General features: G+C 40.9%; 1 protein-coding gene across 1 annotated transcript in view; it reads right to left on the bottom strand.

Annotated features, from left to right (window-relative positions):
• Positions 1–18,550, bottom strand: part of WDR27 (WD repeat domain 27) — an 80,150-nt gene extending 61,600 nt beyond the window's left edge. Inside the window, exons 1-17 of the mRNA XM_060272834.1 lie at positions 17,014–18,550; positions 16,207–16,470; positions 15,071–15,269; positions 14,274–14,415; positions 11,125–11,249; positions 10,779–10,892; positions 10,324–10,375; positions 9,693–9,763; positions 8,858–8,969; positions 8,207–8,339; positions 7,377–7,480; positions 6,837–6,904; positions 4,774–4,907; positions 3,766–3,833; positions 2,255–2,333; positions 458–532; positions 88–191 (exon numbers count right to left, since the gene is read on the bottom strand). Of these exons, the coding sequence (XP_060128817.1) occupies positions 88–191; positions 458–532; positions 2,255–2,333; positions 3,766–3,833; positions 4,774–4,907; positions 6,837–6,904; positions 7,377–7,480; positions 8,207–8,339; positions 8,858–8,969; positions 9,693–9,763; positions 10,324–10,375; positions 10,779–10,892; positions 11,125–11,249; positions 14,274–14,415; positions 15,071–15,262 (1,573 nt within the window). The 5' untranslated portion in view covers positions 15,263–15,269; positions 16,207–16,470; positions 17,014–18,550. The remainder of the gene's footprint in view (positions 1–87; positions 192–457; positions 533–2,254; positions 2,334–3,765; positions 3,834–4,773; positions 4,908–6,836; positions 6,905–7,376; positions 7,481–8,206; positions 8,340–8,857; positions 8,970–9,692; positions 9,764–10,323; positions 10,376–10,778; positions 10,893–11,124; positions 11,250–14,273; positions 14,416–15,070; positions 15,270–16,206; positions 16,471–17,013) is intronic.
• Positions 18,551–19,038: the final 488 nt, after the last annotated feature.

Here is a 19,038-nt window from a genome sequence, read left to right on the forward strand (position 1 = left end):
GTAAAAATGATGTTTAACAGGTGAATGCTGCAGACATCTAACGTAATGCATGAACATTTTTCGATACCTGAATACTGAATGCAGCATATAGGAGAATGCAGCATATAGGAGTTGGCTTATCAGCTACGATAATCTGTCTCTCAGATTTGTTTGGAGGAAAGTTGACATGTGGATATTCTTCTTTATTCCGTCTTCAACGGTAAAGAAACAGGAGAACATTTAAAAAGATAAAAGTACAAATTGTGATGTACACTTAAAGGTATTACAATTAAATTTACAATATCTTCTCATTGACAAATGTTGGTGTAATAGAAGTTACATACTGCTAAAGTAATTTTCATGCCTCTTTTATTTTGAATTCCCCCCCCACACACACACTGTGTAAATGCAGGATAATACTAGTTCTGCTTCAGTGTCATTAATGCATTTGTTTAGACATATCAGTTTTATTGCTTACCGTTTGCAACTTCTCTTGCACTTCAGTTCCAGATTGTTTTGCTTTGCATTGGTCTTTGGAGAGAACATGGTCATTCTGCAGTGGGAAACAGTGGGCAATAGTTCATAGGGCCAAACAAGACCCGACAATAAATGTCTCTTTGAATTTAATGCATAGGTTTGTAAGAGTGCAAATACATCAGCTAGGGTACCATGTTTTCCTAGCTCACTAGAGACAAGTGAGTAAACGTCCAGTAACTTCATTTTCTATGTAAAATAAAAAAATTCCTTCAGTAGCACCTTAAAGACCAACTAAGTTTTTATTTTGGTATGAGCTTTCGTGTGCATGCACACTTCTTCAGATACAGTGAAATGGAAGTTTCCAGGCACTTATGTAGAGAAGGGGTGGGGAGGGGTGGGGATGGGGAGGGGGGATCACTCAGAAGGGTGGTGGAAATGGGTGATTGACTGACTGATAGCTGTTGATGACCACAAACGACTGCAAATGGTTTTGCATGGAAAAGCAAGGGTGGAGATGGCTGAAGATCGCTTATCATGTATAATGAGATAAGAACCCGATATCTCTGTTCAAACCAGGTCCCTCCATGGTTTTGAGCTTGGTGATAAGTTGCAATTCAGCAACTTCTCTTTCCAGTCTATTTCTGAAATTCTTTTGTAGTAAGACAGCTACTTTGAGATCTTGTATAGAATGTCCTGGGAGATTGAAGTGTTCTCCTACTGGTTTTTCTGTCTTCTGGTTCCTGATGTCAGATTTATGTCCATTTATCCTTTGGCGTAGGGTGTAGCCTGTTTGTCCAATATAGAGAGCCATTTGCAGTCGTTTGTGGTCATCAACAGCTATCAGTCAGTCAATCACCCATTTCCACCACCCTTCTGAGTGATCCCCCCTCCCCATCCCCACCCCTCCCCACCCCTTCTCTACATAAGTGCCTGGAAACTTCCATTTCACTGTATCTGAAGAAGTGTGCATGCACACGAAAGCTCATACCAAAATAAAAACTTAGTTGGTCTTTAAGGTGCTACTGAAGGAATTTTTTTCATTTTCTATGGTTTACAAAATGATTGTAACATTTGGGTGTTACTGTTACAACAGTGAGCTAAATCCAAAAGTTCTCTTCCTTCTTTCAGAGGAAGGGAATTCTTGCATGCAAACCCATTAAATAAGCAATGAGAAATAACTGCCTCAGTATTGGAATATCAAAATCTAAGTTACACAGACAAGCAGGTGGGCAATACACATGTAGCCACCAATGCATATATAGCCATGCTGTGATTCTTAAGGGATGCAGGAAGAGTGCAGGAAGTAATAATGGGCACAGAATCTCAACTTTCATTTTTTAAAAAGGTTTCTAGCCTTTATGGCTGCAAAGCTATGCTTAAAAGTGTATAGATAATGCCTGCTGAAATCTCAGAAGTCAGAGATTTCCAGTAGCTGACAGAAAGGTTTCAGTGAACTCTGTATTTCCTGGCCCCACCCCATTACTAAGAAATCCAAATAAATTATGAAAATAGTGATACTTGTAGTCCAAGCGATGCAGATTTTGCTAAAATTCCATAATTTTAGACTTACAATTTTAATTTATTTGTGAATGTGCTAGTTTCCCGAACAAGCATTTCTTTAAACCTTAGTTTTAATATTGTCAAGCTAATATTTTTTTTACTCTTTAGCCCATTTTACATTACATTTTCCATATGTCAAATATGCTGTGACAGTCATGCAGCTTCTCTTTCTACAATAAAATTTAAAAATCGATCTCAAAACACTAAAAATAATTATACTGACATAATATGTACTCACTGTGGCGCTGATGTGTAACCTGAGGACTTAATTTTATTATGGAAGACCAGTGGCTGGTCTTTTATTGGGCTTTTTGTACCTGAGTTAAAAAATATATAAATAAATAAATAGTTATAATTACAATTAAGGAACAATAAATAAATACGATTAACAAACACATACGGTAGTTACAAATATGAATACCCCGGAAGTTCAGGTTACTTTGTTTCAGCTTTTAAAATGTTGAACTTTTGCTATATAATTCTGTCTTTTAAAAACAGAATTATTTTTAAACTGAATAAACAGGATGCTCTGTGCAACAGGCCTGAGTTCCAGAGATGGAGTAATGCAAATCTACAGTCCCTGTTTGTGTGGCCTCTCTCACTGCTTCAACGGAGGGGAATGTTTCCCATACATATTTATTTTGTCTCCAGTGGAGAGAGCATTAATATTATTTGATTTCTTATACACCGCCCTTCCTCTAATGTCCACAGTGACTAATAAAATAATACAAAAAACCCCACAAAATATCATACCGTATAATGGCAGCATTATATTATACATAAAATGCCCTTCCCACAATGTTCCAGAAGCCTACATGAACAAATAGGTTTTAAGGTGTCAACTGAGCAAAAATAATGTGTGGGTCAGCCTGATCTCAAGATGGAGGAAGTATTAGAGCCAGGTACCATCAATGGGACACGGGTGGTGCTGTGGGTTAAACCACAGAGCCTAGGGCTTGCCGATCAGAAGGTCGGCGGTTTGAATCTCCACGACAGGGTGAGCTCCCGTTGCTCGGTCCCAGCTCCTGCCAATCTAGCAGTTTGAAAGCACGTCAAGGTGCAAGTAGATAAATAGGTACCACTCCGGCGGGAAGGTAAACGGCATTTCTGTGCGCTGCTCTGGTTCGCCAGAAGCGGCTTTGTCATGGTGGCCACATGACCTGGAAGCTGTACGCTGGCTCCCTCGGCCAATAACATGATATGAGCACCGCAACCCCAGAGTCGGTCACAACTGGACCTAACGGTCAGGGGTCCCTTTACCCTTTTTACCATCAATGACTAGGGAAAATCTTGCATCAAGTAGAACTCCACATGTACATGATCTTGCATCCAGAAATTATTGCTGGATATAGTGGAATATTCTGATCTTACATCAACTTACCTGGGAATATCTTCTACCAAAACATTTATTTATAAATTAATATTTAATCCAATTCTTCAGTTCAAAAACCTCAAACCAGCTAACAAAGTCAGCAATAAAAACAGAACAGAAAGAATAACATAAACCCAGAAAAAGAAACAAAAGATGACTGGTCACCACCCCAGATACCTAGTCTGATGTCAGCTGTATTCCCAGGTGGTACTAGGTCTTAACCCATCTGTTTTGGATGCTTCTTCACCCCAAATAAAGAATGTTGTTGTTTAGTCATTTAGTCGTGTCCGACTCTTCGTGACGCCGACTCTTTAGCACGCCAAAGAATAGCTATTTATCAATAAGTGCCAAACTGGTTGAAAGTTTACCAAGCTTACCTTTTTTACTTACAAGTTGGCTTTTTTCTTTCTTCGGGTACAAAGGAGAGGTTGGCAGAAGAGAGCATCTAAGAAGAGACACACTTCTTTACCCGGGCTTTGGTTACGGGAGATGTACATTTTTAGGACCCACCGTGATTTGGAAATTGTAGGCTGTTTTAAATGGTATTTAACACTGGGCTTTAATTATTGTAACCCACACTGGGATCTTAGAGTAAAAGTGGGTTAACAACAATAACACAACAACAACAACAACAACAACAACAACAACAACAACAACAACAAAATCAAACAAATCAGAAGACTCATATATAAAAACCGTTTATGAAAGAGCAGTACTAGTGACTTTGGGGCACTGCTAGAAACACTGATTTCCCAAAAAAATCAGCTCCTCTCATGAGCTTGAAAATCAATACAGTGGTACCTCTACTTACGAATTTAATGCATTCTGAATGCACATTCGTAAGTCGAAAAAAATGTAAGTCAAATCCCATAGGAATGCATTGGGAGAAAAAATAAGTCGAAGCAACCTTATCTAAAAATTTGTAAGTAGAAAAAATCCTATCTAAACCGCATCCAAGATGGTGGACGGAGCTCCATTCATAAGTAGAAACATTCATAAGTAGAGTTAATCGTAAGTAGAGGTACCACTGTACTTGAAGCTGATGATTACAACCCATCCACCCAGAAAATCACAGGAGTTTTGAGTTGTAATTTCACTTGATAAAATCTGGGGCAGTATTCGGGTATCCCATCCTTTCCCACCATTTAAAATTAGCACAACATGGTGGTATATCAATCAAAAAGTCACATTTTCATTATGCAACAGGTAATGCCATGTAAAAGGAACATTAGCATCTGGGACAGAAGCACTAATGCTACAACCCTCCCCCCCATCTGAATGTACCCTATATCTAACAGTTTATCTTCTAACTTGTGACAGATGCTAGCTGTATGGTGGAACTGGTAGAGATTCAAATAAAACCAAGTGACTTAATGATTCATTACCTGGCAACTACAGACAGGCCTTTCTCACTTCCACTTAAATGGAGTTCACTCTGCTGGGATCTCAACAGGGCCGCAACATTAATCTCCAGTAAGGCAATTCTATTCTCAAACATTGAAGTTAGCAAACAGAACACCTGCAGAGACATGTCCATGAAGCATTTCTCCCTTCAAACCAAAATAATGCCAACATAGTAAACAGTAATCAGTGGTTTGTATCCTAGTGTCTGGGGGCAGAGTTCGGCTCATGGAACAGGACTTTCCCATCTCCCCTTTCTGTGCATCCCCCTCAACACCTCTAAAATTCACTCCTTAGGGGTGGGAAACCCTTTGGGACAATGTGGGGTGCAGTGTGCAGGGCTGCAGAAGGGTGGGGAAATTAGTGGAAATCAGGAATCCTCACACAGGAGACCTTTGGATCCAAGCCATTAGAATTAGTAAGACATGGGCTATTTCAGCGCCATGAATGTGTGTATGAAGCTCTGCATTCATTTTACTTGGGACTTGTCTCTTCTCTCTTTGACGATCACTCGTAGCCGAGTAAGATTGTCTTCCATAAACACGGTTTTAACAATGAGTCCGTAAGTGACTGTGGAGGCCAATTCTAGGTCCACATGTCCTTCCACAGTGGGGACATTGGTTTCCAAACAGGAGTTGATCACGGTGTGGATTTGCCAAGCGTGCCTTCCTCTTACACGTTTCTCCCTTGCGTCCTGAGTTCGAGCGTCTTTAAGGCCCATGACACCTTTGGTAAAGGCTGTTCTCCAAATGGAGCGCTCGCAGGCCAGTGTTTCCCATTTGTCAGTGTTTATACTACATTTTTTAGATTTGCCTTGAGACAGTCTTTAAACCTCTTTTGTTGACCACCAGCATTATGCTTTCCATTTTTAAGTTCAGAATAGAGTAGTTGCTTTGGAAGATGATAATCAGGCATCCACACAACATGACCAGTCCAATGAAGTTGATGTGACTTGTCTACACCAGAGTTCACTGTGTGTTTGCAGCTGTTTGCCTTCACATTTAATCTGCATAGTCCACATGACATTACTCTCCAACAGCACCAATCTTGATGCTTTCCCCCTGTAAACTGAGGTTTACCTGATATGGGGATAATCTGATGAACTGGGGGAACTGAGCAACAAATTTGAGGTCACATACTATTTGTTTCAATGTTTCTGGGTGGATGGCTCAGTCCCCGCTGTCTACTACTCCCTTTTTCAAGCCAACCCAAGCCTACTACTTCCTCAATTCTTTCTTTTCTTTTCCATGTGTACCCCTATTTCCAGGGCACTCCTGAATGGAAGACTGTAGCCTTATACATATTTTAATTTTTATCCTTCGTATTTGCACAAAACTAGAAAACTGCACAAGCAAATTCACAATTGTCTGACTGTGTACTTTTGCACATTTCTTGGTTGGGGAAGTGTTTTCTAAAAGATAAAAAATAAAGATCCATGCGCAACTATATACATGCATGCCCTGTTGGTACTTTTATTTATTATTAGCATAATAAAATCAACAAATGAGAAGGCAGGGACAAACACAAAAGGGAATACCTACTGGTATGAACAAGAAAGCTCGAAGTTGCTCTACATATACAAACTTGTGGTATAGACTAATTCAAATAGGAAAACTGTGAATTGACAGCTAAATAATGCTCAAAGGCAGAGAATCCCAGATACTTTGGATAGCAAAATTGGAAAATATTTATGCCTTAGGTCTGGGAGAACTGTAGCTGATGAGCGCTAACACAACAGAGCTAGTGATATAAACCAACAGCATAATTCTTTTTTTATTAGTATTTCAGTGTGGGATTTTTTTCATGACTTCTGTGAAGAATTGCATCACTACTGCTATATTCTCCATCACTGCCCACTACATTCTCAAAAAAAAAAATATTCTTTGGAGAGACATCATAACCTTATCTAAAAGTGTACCACAAATGTGAGGTTAGCTTTCTCCCCAAATTTAAGGTCCCTCTAAATTTTCAGTTTCAAGGAAGAATAAACTGTGCTATAAACAATAAAAAAGTTAATATTTAAAAATAATTTAAATACTGTACTCACCTTGCCATTGATTGCCTTCCTCATTAAAGCACATGATCCAGCAAACTGAATGCTTAGGGCACTGAAATCTTTACACACAAAACACCCAATGTTATAAAACATTTTTTTCCTTTGCTAATATAGAAAAGTTCCACATTAAATTAAATACTGGCTACAAGGCTTTCATCATATGTATGGTAAGTCAATATAATTCCACTGATTTAATCAACCTAATACCAACGCATAAACTTCCAGTGCAATAACAAGTCAAACCTGCTAGCAGACAAGCACACCTCTGTAATTCTAACTAGCTAGTAGAAACAGAAACACATGAACAATGAGTCTTGGGTTGACGTTTGTGCAACAGAACTTCTCCCTCCTTTCCTGTCCCCTGCAGCTCTCTGCCCATCAGCAAAATCTGCTCCAAAGGGGCAGACTTTGAGAAGCACACAGAGGGAGCAGAGAAAGGAGAATATCTGTTGTGCAAATGGAACTCCGCTTATGCAGTAAGGGACTTTCCATATGTAAATCACACCAAGCTGTAATAATAAATTATCATACCTCTGTAATGTAAAACAGCTTCCAACTCAAAATTTGCCATGTTAATTATGAATAAACCAGTAGAGCTTCCTATCCACAAGCATTGGGCATTCACAGTAGGCAAACTAATTGGAAAATAAAAAGAGAAGTAGAGTATCTAATTTTTTATTTTAAAAAATCTGACATTCTCTTCATTACAGATACAATGAGGTATTTTAAAGTTTCATAGCTTTTATACAGATAACTCATGATGTGAGCTGGATAATGTTCTTTCTTTCAATTAGGAACATTTAGGATTTCAGAAAGGGTATCTCCCAATCCTATCTCAAGATATTGATGATTGAACCTAGGACCTGCTGCATACAAAGCAGATGTTCTACTACTACTAAGCTATAGCCTGCACTTTAAGGTATGTTTATGATTAAAAAGAAAGGTGCAGTGTCAAGATGATGAGGGAGGGAGGTTAGGGGGAAACAGAGTGGTTTTATGTGGCTCATCAGCTGCACAGATATAAATGAAAACTGACATGAAGATGGGTTCGGAGTTATGATGGTTAGGAGTTATGATGCTTTCAGTGTGAAATTTTATTTGTAATTTGCTTATTCAAGGGTTTGACACTACGCTTTCTTAAAATGGCATGCATGTCCTCCATACAATGCCTTCAAGTTATTACAGCAAGGCTGTAATACAGCATTAAAAAGTCATCACCTACTATAAAATATTACCTACACAAAATACTTTTATATGATTTTCTTATTATTATTATTATTATTATTATTATTATTATTATTATTATTATCTTTTACATAACAAACTATATCAAACAGTGAATGATAACTTAGTGCACTTACCTGTGTTCTTCATCACCTACATTTATCGATTTGTCACAGAGTTCAATTCTGAGAACTGGAAAGGTAGTTTCAACTGTTTCTTCTTTCCTTAAATCATTTGAAGTATACACCTTAGAAGGATTCTGAATCTCATCTAGGGAAAACAGACAATGCCTATTAAACCAGAAACAAGTTGCTTAAGACATTTAATGAAAGCTAGAAGCAATAAGCTGAGTTCATAGCTATGCACTGCTGCTATATAACTCATCTGGCAGAGCTGTCTAGCCTGGGAAACTTGTGCTAGCAAAACACAGCTCCAAATTAGCTTCGATAATACAATTCTCAACTAGTATAAGACAATTTCTGCGTAGTACTATCTATCACAGCACACAGCAGGAGATGGTATCATACTGTCAATTGAATGTGACATCTTTGGAGCTGACAAAGTTCACACATATTCACATTATAAGTAAAGGCCTCCTTCAAGATCAGTCTTTCTGAGCTCTCTGTTTCGGAGGCCCTCTTGATTTGTGTCCCTATGTTATCAATTCATATGGCATCTGGATATAAAGTTAATCCAGATTCATAAAAAGTATCTATATGAAAAATACATTTTACCCACATCATTTGCTAACTAGTAATATTTTAAAATGTTTTCCAGAAGCATGTTACCCAATTGTTTGGATTTCCTTTTTTTGTTGTAAAACTTCTCTCTTTCTTTCTTTATATTTATATGTACCACACAGCGATACTGATGCCCACTAATCAAGCTGAAGATCCAAAGCTGAAAGAGAGAATAAAACTATAAGCTAGCTTTCTGCATTTCTCTTCTAATAAGTAAATGTTTCTGGTATTATCATCTTAATTCAGTGATGTGGCCAAATACCAAATCCTATAAATATAATAAAGTTCATCTCAAACATAAATTTCCATATTCTCCAATTTGTTTAGGAAATGGTATTTTGGCAACCAACTTTTTTTCAGGCAAACAAATCTTTGATCTGTACTAGATTTATTCCCATATACATTGCGCAGACCCCATTGGAGGATTTGTAATGCCTCATCACAATCTAGGATTTGCATAATGTCTGGGGAGGAGAGCAGAGAGGAAAGAGAAATTAGGTTGTACAACAGCAATGGCCATGGCATAGGAGCAAAAGGGGAGGGACAAACAGCAGAAGTTTAAGTAAAGCTGGGGTGTAGAGGAAGAGAGAGAAATGGCAGTTTTAAACAGCAGAGATTTGAGTAAAGCAGGGATGGAGGGGCACACAGTAAAATGGCAGCTTTAAATAACAGCAAATGTTTGAGTAAAGCAGGGGTGCAGAAGTTGGAAATGGTGCTTAGTACTTAAAATGTGTGTGGGGAGGAAGATGCAGAAACGTATCATGTGTGTGCAAAGTAGGTTGCACAAAAGGAGGTGAGAGGAGGCATGAACATAAGGATGTAGGTGAAAACAGGGGTATAAAACTAAAATTACAACATGTCAAATTCCCAGAATGCTTCTTACCTGTCCATCTGCACATCCAGTGATAATCTGTTTATTTTCTTCATCAATGAAGAGACTCAGAAGAGGAAATGCTGGAGAAAAGGAGGCAGACAAGAAACAAAAGATGGGAAAGAAAAAGAAATAAGGAACCAGTGGGCCTAAACTGAAAACCCTCACCATCAAATCAATACAGCAGTAAAACACAGAAACAAAAAACAATTAGTACTCAATATAATTTTGCATCCCAATATAATGATATTTTATGGATACAGGAACTCCATAGCACACATAGCTGCAACATCTGTCCATTGCTATGTAGGTAGCAGATCCAATTGGGTGATTTCCTTTGAGATCTGCAGCCTCCGCTGAAATTAACAGGATGCCACTTTGGAATGGAGAAATTATACATATGCACAAAAATATACGTGAAGACTCTGGGTCATGGCAACTAAGTACAATTATTGGTGCATGGAGAATGGGGGTAATGATATGGAACTGAATGTATATTGCATTGTGTTGTTCTAACAATTTACTGTTGTTTTGTCCAAATACTAATATTGGAATGGATTAAAATGCTCATCTCTTATGTCAAATATTATTCTATATGAAAAAGAGGCTGGTTGATATTGATTCATTATTTTTAAAAGCATACCTGTTATTACTGCTGACTGATATATTAACAGTCCAGTACAATAGTCCCATACCTTTTGGGGAAAAACATGGTAATGTATAAATTTCAGTTTATATAATAATGAATGTAACCAATGTAATACTTTATAAATAAATAAAACCATTTGATTTTTCTGTTGACTCCATGGAATGGGAACAGAACCCCAAAGACCAAGCAATGCAGAAAAATTAATTATGACTGAACAGTAGCGTTCAGTTTTCATATCTGATCATGGAAAGCAGATGTGAAGATTATATAGTATACCCAGTCTTTATTTTCCTTCTTCTAATTAGAATATTCTTTTTGGAAAATAAAGCATATTAGCACTATATGGTTTAATATTTGAGTGCTTCTTTTGTCTTAACATTATACTAAGCTTCATAGCCTGAGCCAAAATAAAAATATTTTTAAAAAAACCAAAGAGAGGATTTCCTTGCCTTAAAACTTCTATCTTCAGAAACTGATATAAGTCTATTTTTTTCCCAAGGACAAAACTCAGCAGCAGTCACTGGAGCCAGGTGGCCCTCCAATTCAGCAAGTATAGCTTCATCCTGCAATCGATCCCAGAAGAAAAACAGATAAAATTTCAAAATAAAATTGGTAGTGTTTGATCCCAATAAATGTGAGAAGTTAAGTAATGTACTTGTCCATCACTTGTGAAAAATACAGTTACTTGATGGACCAGAGTACAACTTGCTTTCAAATGATTTCTACTTCTTTGATGGCAAAGATAGCTATATTTCAATATCGCACTGTGGTATGTTTGACAACATAGGCTCTCACCTTTGCATTTAGCATGTATATCCGATTGCCAGCACATACTGCAACTGTCTCATCATCTGGACTAAATCGAACATAAAGCACCATTCCCAAAAGTGTTCCAATAACAATGCCTTCTGGCATTACCCCTGCAATATTTGAAACAAAACGCTAAATTATTATGACTATTTCAGAAAACTAAAACTTCAATAGTTATATGAAAGCTACTTGTTTTTAATAGCACACACACACACACACACACACACACACACACACAGTGGTACCCCAGTTTATGAACACAATTGGTTCCGGAAGTCTGTTCATAAACTGAAGCGTTCATAAACTGAAGCGAACTTTCCCATTGAAAGTAATGGAAAGTGGATTAATCCATTCCAGACGGGTCCGCGGAGTACTCAACCTGAAGCGTACTTAACCCGAAGCATGGGTGTAATTGGTTCCGGAAGTCTGTTAATAAACTGGAGCGTTCATAAACTGAAGCGAACTTTCCCATTGAAAGTAATGGAAAGTGAATTAATCCGTTCCAGATGGGTCCGCGGCGTTCGTAAACCGAAAATTCGTAAACCGAGGTGTTCATAAACCGATGTTCCACTGTGTGTGTACCTACTCTCAAGTAAATGGACAGAATTACAGTCAAAAACATACAAAAACACCTCTGTACCATTGTTCTTTTTCCCCCCTTCTGAAATACAGCAAAAGACAAAACTAATGGAAATTAGAAGTGTAAAGCTCAACAAAACCTTCACTCAGCATAAATGAAGTGTATAAATTGGATAGAAAAGTAGGTTTTCAAATTGAAAAATCTAAATTGGAAACAGAATTGTTAGAATCTAAAGCTAAGAATCTTTCAAAGATGTATAATCTATTGTTGAAGTGGCATACTAAGGATGAGCAGACAAAATCTGTGATGATTGATTGGGCAAAAGATGTAGGGCATAATACCGTGTTTCTCATATTTTAAGTCATCCCTACAAAATAAGCCATGGCAGGATTTTCCTGAGTTGAAGAAATATAAGACATACCCCAAAAATAAGCCGTAGTGGTGGGAGCAGGTCTGGATGGCGCCATGGAAGAGGAAGATGCCTGTCAGCGCCCGGAACCGGCTGCTGCTGCCCCTCCAAAATGTCCAGCAGCATGCACCGCGCCAAGCGCTGACCCGGCGGCGGGACTGGCAAGAGCCGCAGTGCGTGCTGCTCCAAGCCCCGACCCGGCGGCGGGACTGGCAAGAGCCGCAGCGCGCGCTGCTCCAAGCCCCGACCCGGCGGCGGGACCCGGCAAGAGCCTCAGCGCGCGCCGCGTGGAGCCCCGACCCGGCGGGACCCAGCAGCGTGCCCTGCTGAAGCGCCGACAACGTGCGCAGCAGCAGCCAGTTCCGGGCGCCGAGCCGCGACAGGAAGAGGAGGGACGCAGCGGGACGCAGCTACAACAACAAAAAACACCCGGCCGAGCCTTCATTGGCCGCCGCGGCTGCCACTCGCTGGTCCCTCCCGGAGCTCCTTTGCAAAGAGGCTGCCCCACTGGAGCTTTGAACTGCTGTGCGCGGAGGCAGCAGCGGCGGTGAGTCTTGCTGGGAGCTCGGCGCCAAGCAGGAGTGAGTGAAAAACGCCCCGAGCTTGAGCGTGCTGCGGCTCTTGCTGCGTCCCGCCGCCGCATCAGGGCTTGGAGCAGCGCGCGCTGCAGGTCCCGCCGGTCCCGCTGCTGGGTTGGCGCTTGGCGCTGGCGCTGCTCCAAGCCCCAACCCGGCGGTGGGACGCAGCAAGAGCCGCAGCGCGCGCTGCTCCGAGCCGGGATCCGGCAAGAGCCTCAGCGCGCGCCGCGTGAAGCCCCGACCCGGCGGGACCCAGCAGCGTGCCCTGCTGAAGCGCCGACAACGCGCCCAGCAGCGCAGCAGCAGCCAGTTCCGGGCGCCGAGCCGCGACAGGGGAGGTACCATACTGTAATTTTTTTAAAAAATAAAAGACACCCCCCGAAAATAAGCCATAGGCTTATTTTCTTGAGTAAAAAAAATTATAAGACATGACTTATAATATGAGAAACACGGTATAATGATAGAAGATTGGGAAAGGTTGTGGAAGAAGAATATGAAGTTTACTGCGTGTAATGCATTGAAAGAAAATATGATGAAGATTATGTATAGATGGTATCTTACACCGGTAAAGCTAGCTAAGATTTATCATAAACAGGATAACAAATGCTGGAAATGTAAGAATGTGGAAGGAACCTTTTACCATATGTGGTGGACATGCCCCCAAGTAAAGAGCTTCTGGGATAAGATTTATAATGAATTGAAGAAAGTGTTGAAAAACACGTTTGTTAAGAAACCAGAAGCTTTTTTTACTTGGGATAATTAGAGAGGAATTACCCAAGAAAGATATTACGTTTTTTCTGTATGCCACAACAGCAGCTAGAATTGTATTAGCAAGGAATTGGAAAACTGAAGATATACCCACAGTGGATGACTGGCAGATGAAGCTGATAGAATTCATGGAACTGTCCGAGCTTACTGGGAGACTCCGGGACCAGGGGGAAGAATCAGTGGGAAAAGATTGAAAGAAATTTAAAGTTTATTTAGAAAAGAATTGTAAGATTAGTAGTTTTTAAGCAAAAGATTTGGAAGTAAAAGGAGGTTGTAGAAGATTGTTAGTTAAGTTCATTATGTATTAAGATTTAGTTAAGTGGTATTATTGTATTGAATTTTAAGATTTAGTAGAATAGGATTGTATTTTGAGATAAGTATAAGAGAGTTATAGTATTGATAAGATATTAAAAGTATTAAAAGATTTAGATAATTATTAAATATAAAAAAGATTGTAATAAAGATTTGGAAAGTACTAAGGAAGTAATATGATGAAACGCAGTTGAGAGGGAATGGAGGAAGTTGACAAAGATTTATAATGTAAGATTGATTGGATATCTTTTCTTTTTTATTGCTATGTTGGCATTTTGTTATGTTGTGTATACTCTGTGTTTTTTATGTTTTTCCATTATATTTTTTTAAAATCAATAAATATATATATATCTTTTTAAAAAAAACCTTCACTCAGCATCTCCTACAACCATGGAATCTCCTCTCTTGATAAACTCCATTTCACAAGCATAAATCGAGGCTGGTTAGGAGAATCCCGCCCACTGAATTTTTATCACAAAGTGTTCACCTTGTAAAACCTTTTTCATGCATTCATCCAGATTCCACACTATTACGTAGTCACGTGAAGCAGAGCAAATGAGGAGTGGATTGTCTTTGCTCCCAAATGCCAATGCAGTAATTGAATGGTGATGACCTAGTAAGTGTAATGGCTGACAAAAGAGTATTTGGTAATTTGAAATAGATAAATTATATGCAGCTAATCAATCAGTTTCTTTCAAAATATTCATTTTAGTTATACAAACTATCTATTGATCTCAGAGAGATTTATAGAATTTAAATACAAACATTTCAAACATATACAAAAATATAAACATACAGCTAAAATACCTCCAGTCTAATAACCAACTAGCAAATATCTGCCCACTTTTAAAGGCTTAGCTTTTTCAGGGAAAGCTACTCATTACTGAGGACCAACATGGCTGCTAATTTTATTAGTATCAAATATGGCTATCAAATAAAGGCTGCCCTTGCTTTTTCACCCCAGATGGTAGTGACCACCCCTTCTGGCTCATATACTATATTGCAGGCATAGGTACCGGTAAACTCGGCCCTGCATATGTTTTGGGACTACAACTCCCATCATCCCTAGCTAACAGGACCAGTGGTCAGGGATGATGGGAATTATAGTCCCAAAACATCTGGAGGGCCGAGTTTGCCTATGCCTGCTATATTGTCTCGCAAGCACAGTTTTCATTCATTTTCAAAGATTTTGCACAGGAGCACTGCATGGTGGATTTCATTCTTTGGAACATTGTTGTTGTTGTTGTTAATATACATCTTACAAGAAAGAACTAAGTTTTTAACCTGGCGGTCAGGATCATCAGTAGTATTCAAAATACAAAGCTCATTCCCATTCAAAGGAAAAGCACAGTAATGCATGCTACAAGCAAGCTGGACATGTGATTCTGGCACTTTGGATCTAAAAACTTGTTTTTCAAGAACAATGCTGCTGCTACATCCTTCTTCAGCAAAACAGAGGTCCACAGGGCTTTCCATTGGACAGCTGAAATAGACACCAAATTAGCATTTAATTAGAAATGTCTCATTCATTATTAGATAGCAGCTACATTTATAATATTTTAAAATATTTATTATGTTGAAGTAAAATATTTATGATATTTAATAGAAGGACAACATGGCTAAATGATCACAAAATTATTGACCCCCTTATTAAAGGACAGGGACCCAGGTGGTGCTGTGGGTTAAACCACAGAGTCTAGGGCTTGCTGATCAGAAGGTTGGTGGTTCGAATCCCTGCAACAGGGTGAGCTCCCGTTGCTCGGTCCCAGCTCCTGCCCACCTAGCATTTCGAAAGCACATCAAAGTGCAAGTAGATAAATAGGGACCGCTCCGGCGGGAAGGTAAACGGCGTTTCCGTGTGCTGCTCTGGTTCGCCAGAAGCAGCTTTGTCATGCTGGCCACCTGACCCGGAAGCTGTCTGCAGACAAACGCCGGCTCCCTCGGCCTATAGAGCGAGATGAGTGCCACAACCCCAGAGTCGGACAAGACTGGACCTGATGGTCAGGGGCCCCTTTACCTTTACCTTTTATTAAAGGATAATAAATATGTAAGAGTAAGACAAAAGCAAAGCCTCACAGAATGCATAGGCATGACTTTGCAGAGAAGAATTCAGGCCCTTCATCTGCCATGTGCTGGGGGAGGGGGGTTAGCTTTGGGAGGATTTAGGTATCCTGTGCCCAGTTCTGCCAGCAAAGTTGCTCAGTCATCAGCAAGGGAGACCCAGTAGCAAGGAGTGCTCCAATGCACCCACCTATTTCAACCTGGTCTGCAAAACCCCCCAAAACAAATGACATTTTGCCCAATTTGATTTCAAACCATATAGGCAAATGAAGTGTTTGTCTTCAGATCAGGGTTTGCAGGTGCTGCTGATTAGCTGATAATTTACAATGCAAATCTTTACATCAGATACTGCAGCTTACCAGTTCCAGTTAAAGTACTGTGATGTCTCAAGACAGTCAAACTTTATCCATTTCCAAGAGTGCAATGTTTAGGACTACCACATCACCATGACTGTTTGGTTTTCTGGTTTGTTTTCCTTTCTTGAAAGACCATAGTCATCCAATTATACACAACTGGATGAACATAAAATGTTGGAACTTCAGTTGCACATTCCATTTTTGCCCATTTTATATTTTGAAACAAAATGTGGACAAGTTGAGCTTTGTTGCCAAAGATGGGGGTAACTGAAAAAAGAGAACTGCTGATGATTAAACTTCTAAAAAGCAAAGAGGATTAGACAGTTTCAAGTCCCTTGTTGGCAACAACATAGCAAAAGCTGACAACAAAGGATTTCAATCAGTGTTGCCAGACAGGCAACAATTCTCTTACATGTAAAAGAATTCAGTCTTTTTAAATTTTATCTTCAGTGCCAGTGTCCTACAAGAATCCAAGCTTGTTCAGTGCAATGCTGTACTAAATTATTTTGGCATCAGCTTTGCATGGGAGGACAGAACAATATTTGCTTCCCAGGGTGGCCGGTGAGTCTCCAACAGACAAGTGTGTGAGCAGGGGGAGGATTTTCTCCGGAAGTGCTGGCAAGGGATTTGCAGATCACTGTGCCGTAACATAAGGAATTTCAGCAGCAGAAACAGAGTGCGGGAAAGGGGCCTCCTTCTCTCTCCATCTGTCTAGTTTGCAGCTGAATGGTTCCAACTCCCATTATCTCCAGTCAGCATGGTCAATGGTCTGGGATGATGGGAACTAGGGGGCACCACAGCTGCACTCACCCCAGGTCAGTGGTTTTCAATCAGGGCTCCACAAGTATCTCCTCACATCCAGAGGTCCTAAATAAGAAAAAGACTCTGCATTTTATAATGCTGAGATAAATTATTACCAGTTTTCACTTTGTTTTGTTTTTCTCCTTCATCTGTCAGGAATGCTTTGATGGTGTTTCCTGCTTGGCAGGGGGTTGAACTGGATGGCCCTTGTGGTCTCTTCCAACTCTATGATTCTATATGGGAGCGCGAAGCAAGAGGAATCGCCGGCTGCCTCCATTGGGCAGTACTGCTGTACAGCAAGAGACTGCCGCTGAGAGAGACTAAGGCCTCGCAGACTTGAGTTCAAATTCTCCACTCAGCCATGAAGTTCACAGGCCAGGTTGAACTTGCACCAGTCAGTTTCTCAGCCTAACCTACCTCATGGGGTTGTTGTAGGGACAACCCCAGAGCTCCTTGAAGGAAAGGTCTAAGACTAAGTGCAGGGCTGGATTTAGGTTTGATGAGGCCCTAATGGGGCCATTTATATGTCCAGCTGTCCTTTGTCAACAACAAATTGTCGCTGTTTTTTGTGTTGAATATATGCTATATGGTAATTTATGGACCTCATAGGTATCTAAAGCCATTTGCACATGTTGCCATGCAACCAGTCCATGCAGAATGTAGGCACCCTATATATAGAAATGAGCAAACCAGTGATATTTTAGGGAGCAGACTAGCAGGCAGGGTGCATTAGTTACATCATAGGAGCCTACACAACACAAAACACTGTTGCTGTATGTAGGTTTTATTTGTTTTTATCTTATATTTTGGAAATGTACATCCAGGTGTTTTTTCCTTTAAAAAAAATGGGGGGGGGGCAAGAGAGTGGGGCCCTAAGCTACAGCTTGCTTAGCGTATATGTAAATCCGGCACTGTCTAGTGTCGACAGATAATACAGAGCCGAAAAGGCTCGAGCAAATACTTGGGGATTCTGGCGTCCTTTTCAACCTGGCCGCGGAGTCCTTCACCGTGGCTCGTGGTGTGAGAAATGGAAGGGGGAAGCCCTCGGGGAGGTGGTGGTCGCAGCGGCCCCTTTTCCTGAGGTGGAGCAGCCCATGGCCCTCCTGCTGTGGAGGAAACGGGAGCGGAGGCTCCCCTGCAAAGTGTCCGAACTCAAACTGTGCTCTGAAGCTCTGGCACTTGGCTGTTGCTGAATTCCGCCACGAGACTGTAGGGGGCGTGGCCTCCTCCCACAGGAATACTTACGTCAGCCAAGGCGCCGCGAGAGGGACGTTCAGTGATTTTCTTCTCGGAGAGCAAGGGGGCGGGGCACAGGCGATTAGCGGAGAAGGAGAAATTGGGACTCAAGTCCGCCTCAGCCTCAGCACCACCAGCCGGCCACGGCCTTTGTCCGCCTTTCTTCGCCGTCCGCGGCTGCCGTGGAGAGAGACACCCGCCTGCCCTCGGAAGTGAGGGGCCAGGGAGGAGGTTGTTCTTCTAATCCTTCCCCAGCGAACGGTCGAGTGCGGGGAACAGTCCGGTTTCCTAGGTTACAGTGACGCCTACGGCGAGGCCGCGAGGCCAATTCCAGCCGCCGCCTTCGCTTCGTCCTGCTCTGAAGTTGTCAAATTAACGGAGATTACCGGGGTGACCATGACCACACGCGCGCGTACCCGCCTGCCCGCCCCTTGTAGCAAGGCTCCTGCACATTTTGCATCTCCCGCGCCGGAGAGGGAGAGGCATTAAGAGGCCGACTTTCGACTATGGCTGCAATCCTATTCACCTTTTTTTGGGGGGGGGGGAGTATGTATGCCCAGATGAACTCAACACTGTATCATTTTATATATATACACAGTGAGAACAAATTAGAAATACCCATCGTACTGCTACCGGTAAATTTCTTACCCACTCGTATGTCAAACTTTTTAAAATTAAGGAAAGTGAGTTCATTAGTTCCACGGCAAAGGGGGGGGGGAATGTACAGTTGCAGAGCTGCAACATGGAAAACCACTGTTTTAGATCCGCGTTCATTGTTACTAATAGCGGCGTATACTT

The sequence above is a fragment of the Zootoca vivipara genome, chromosome 3, assembly GCF_963506605.1.
Source record: "Zootoca vivipara chromosome 3, rZooViv1.1, whole genome shotgun sequence".
Lineage (NCBI taxonomy): Eukaryota > Metazoa > Chordata > Lepidosauria > Squamata > Lacertidae > Zootoca > Zootoca vivipara.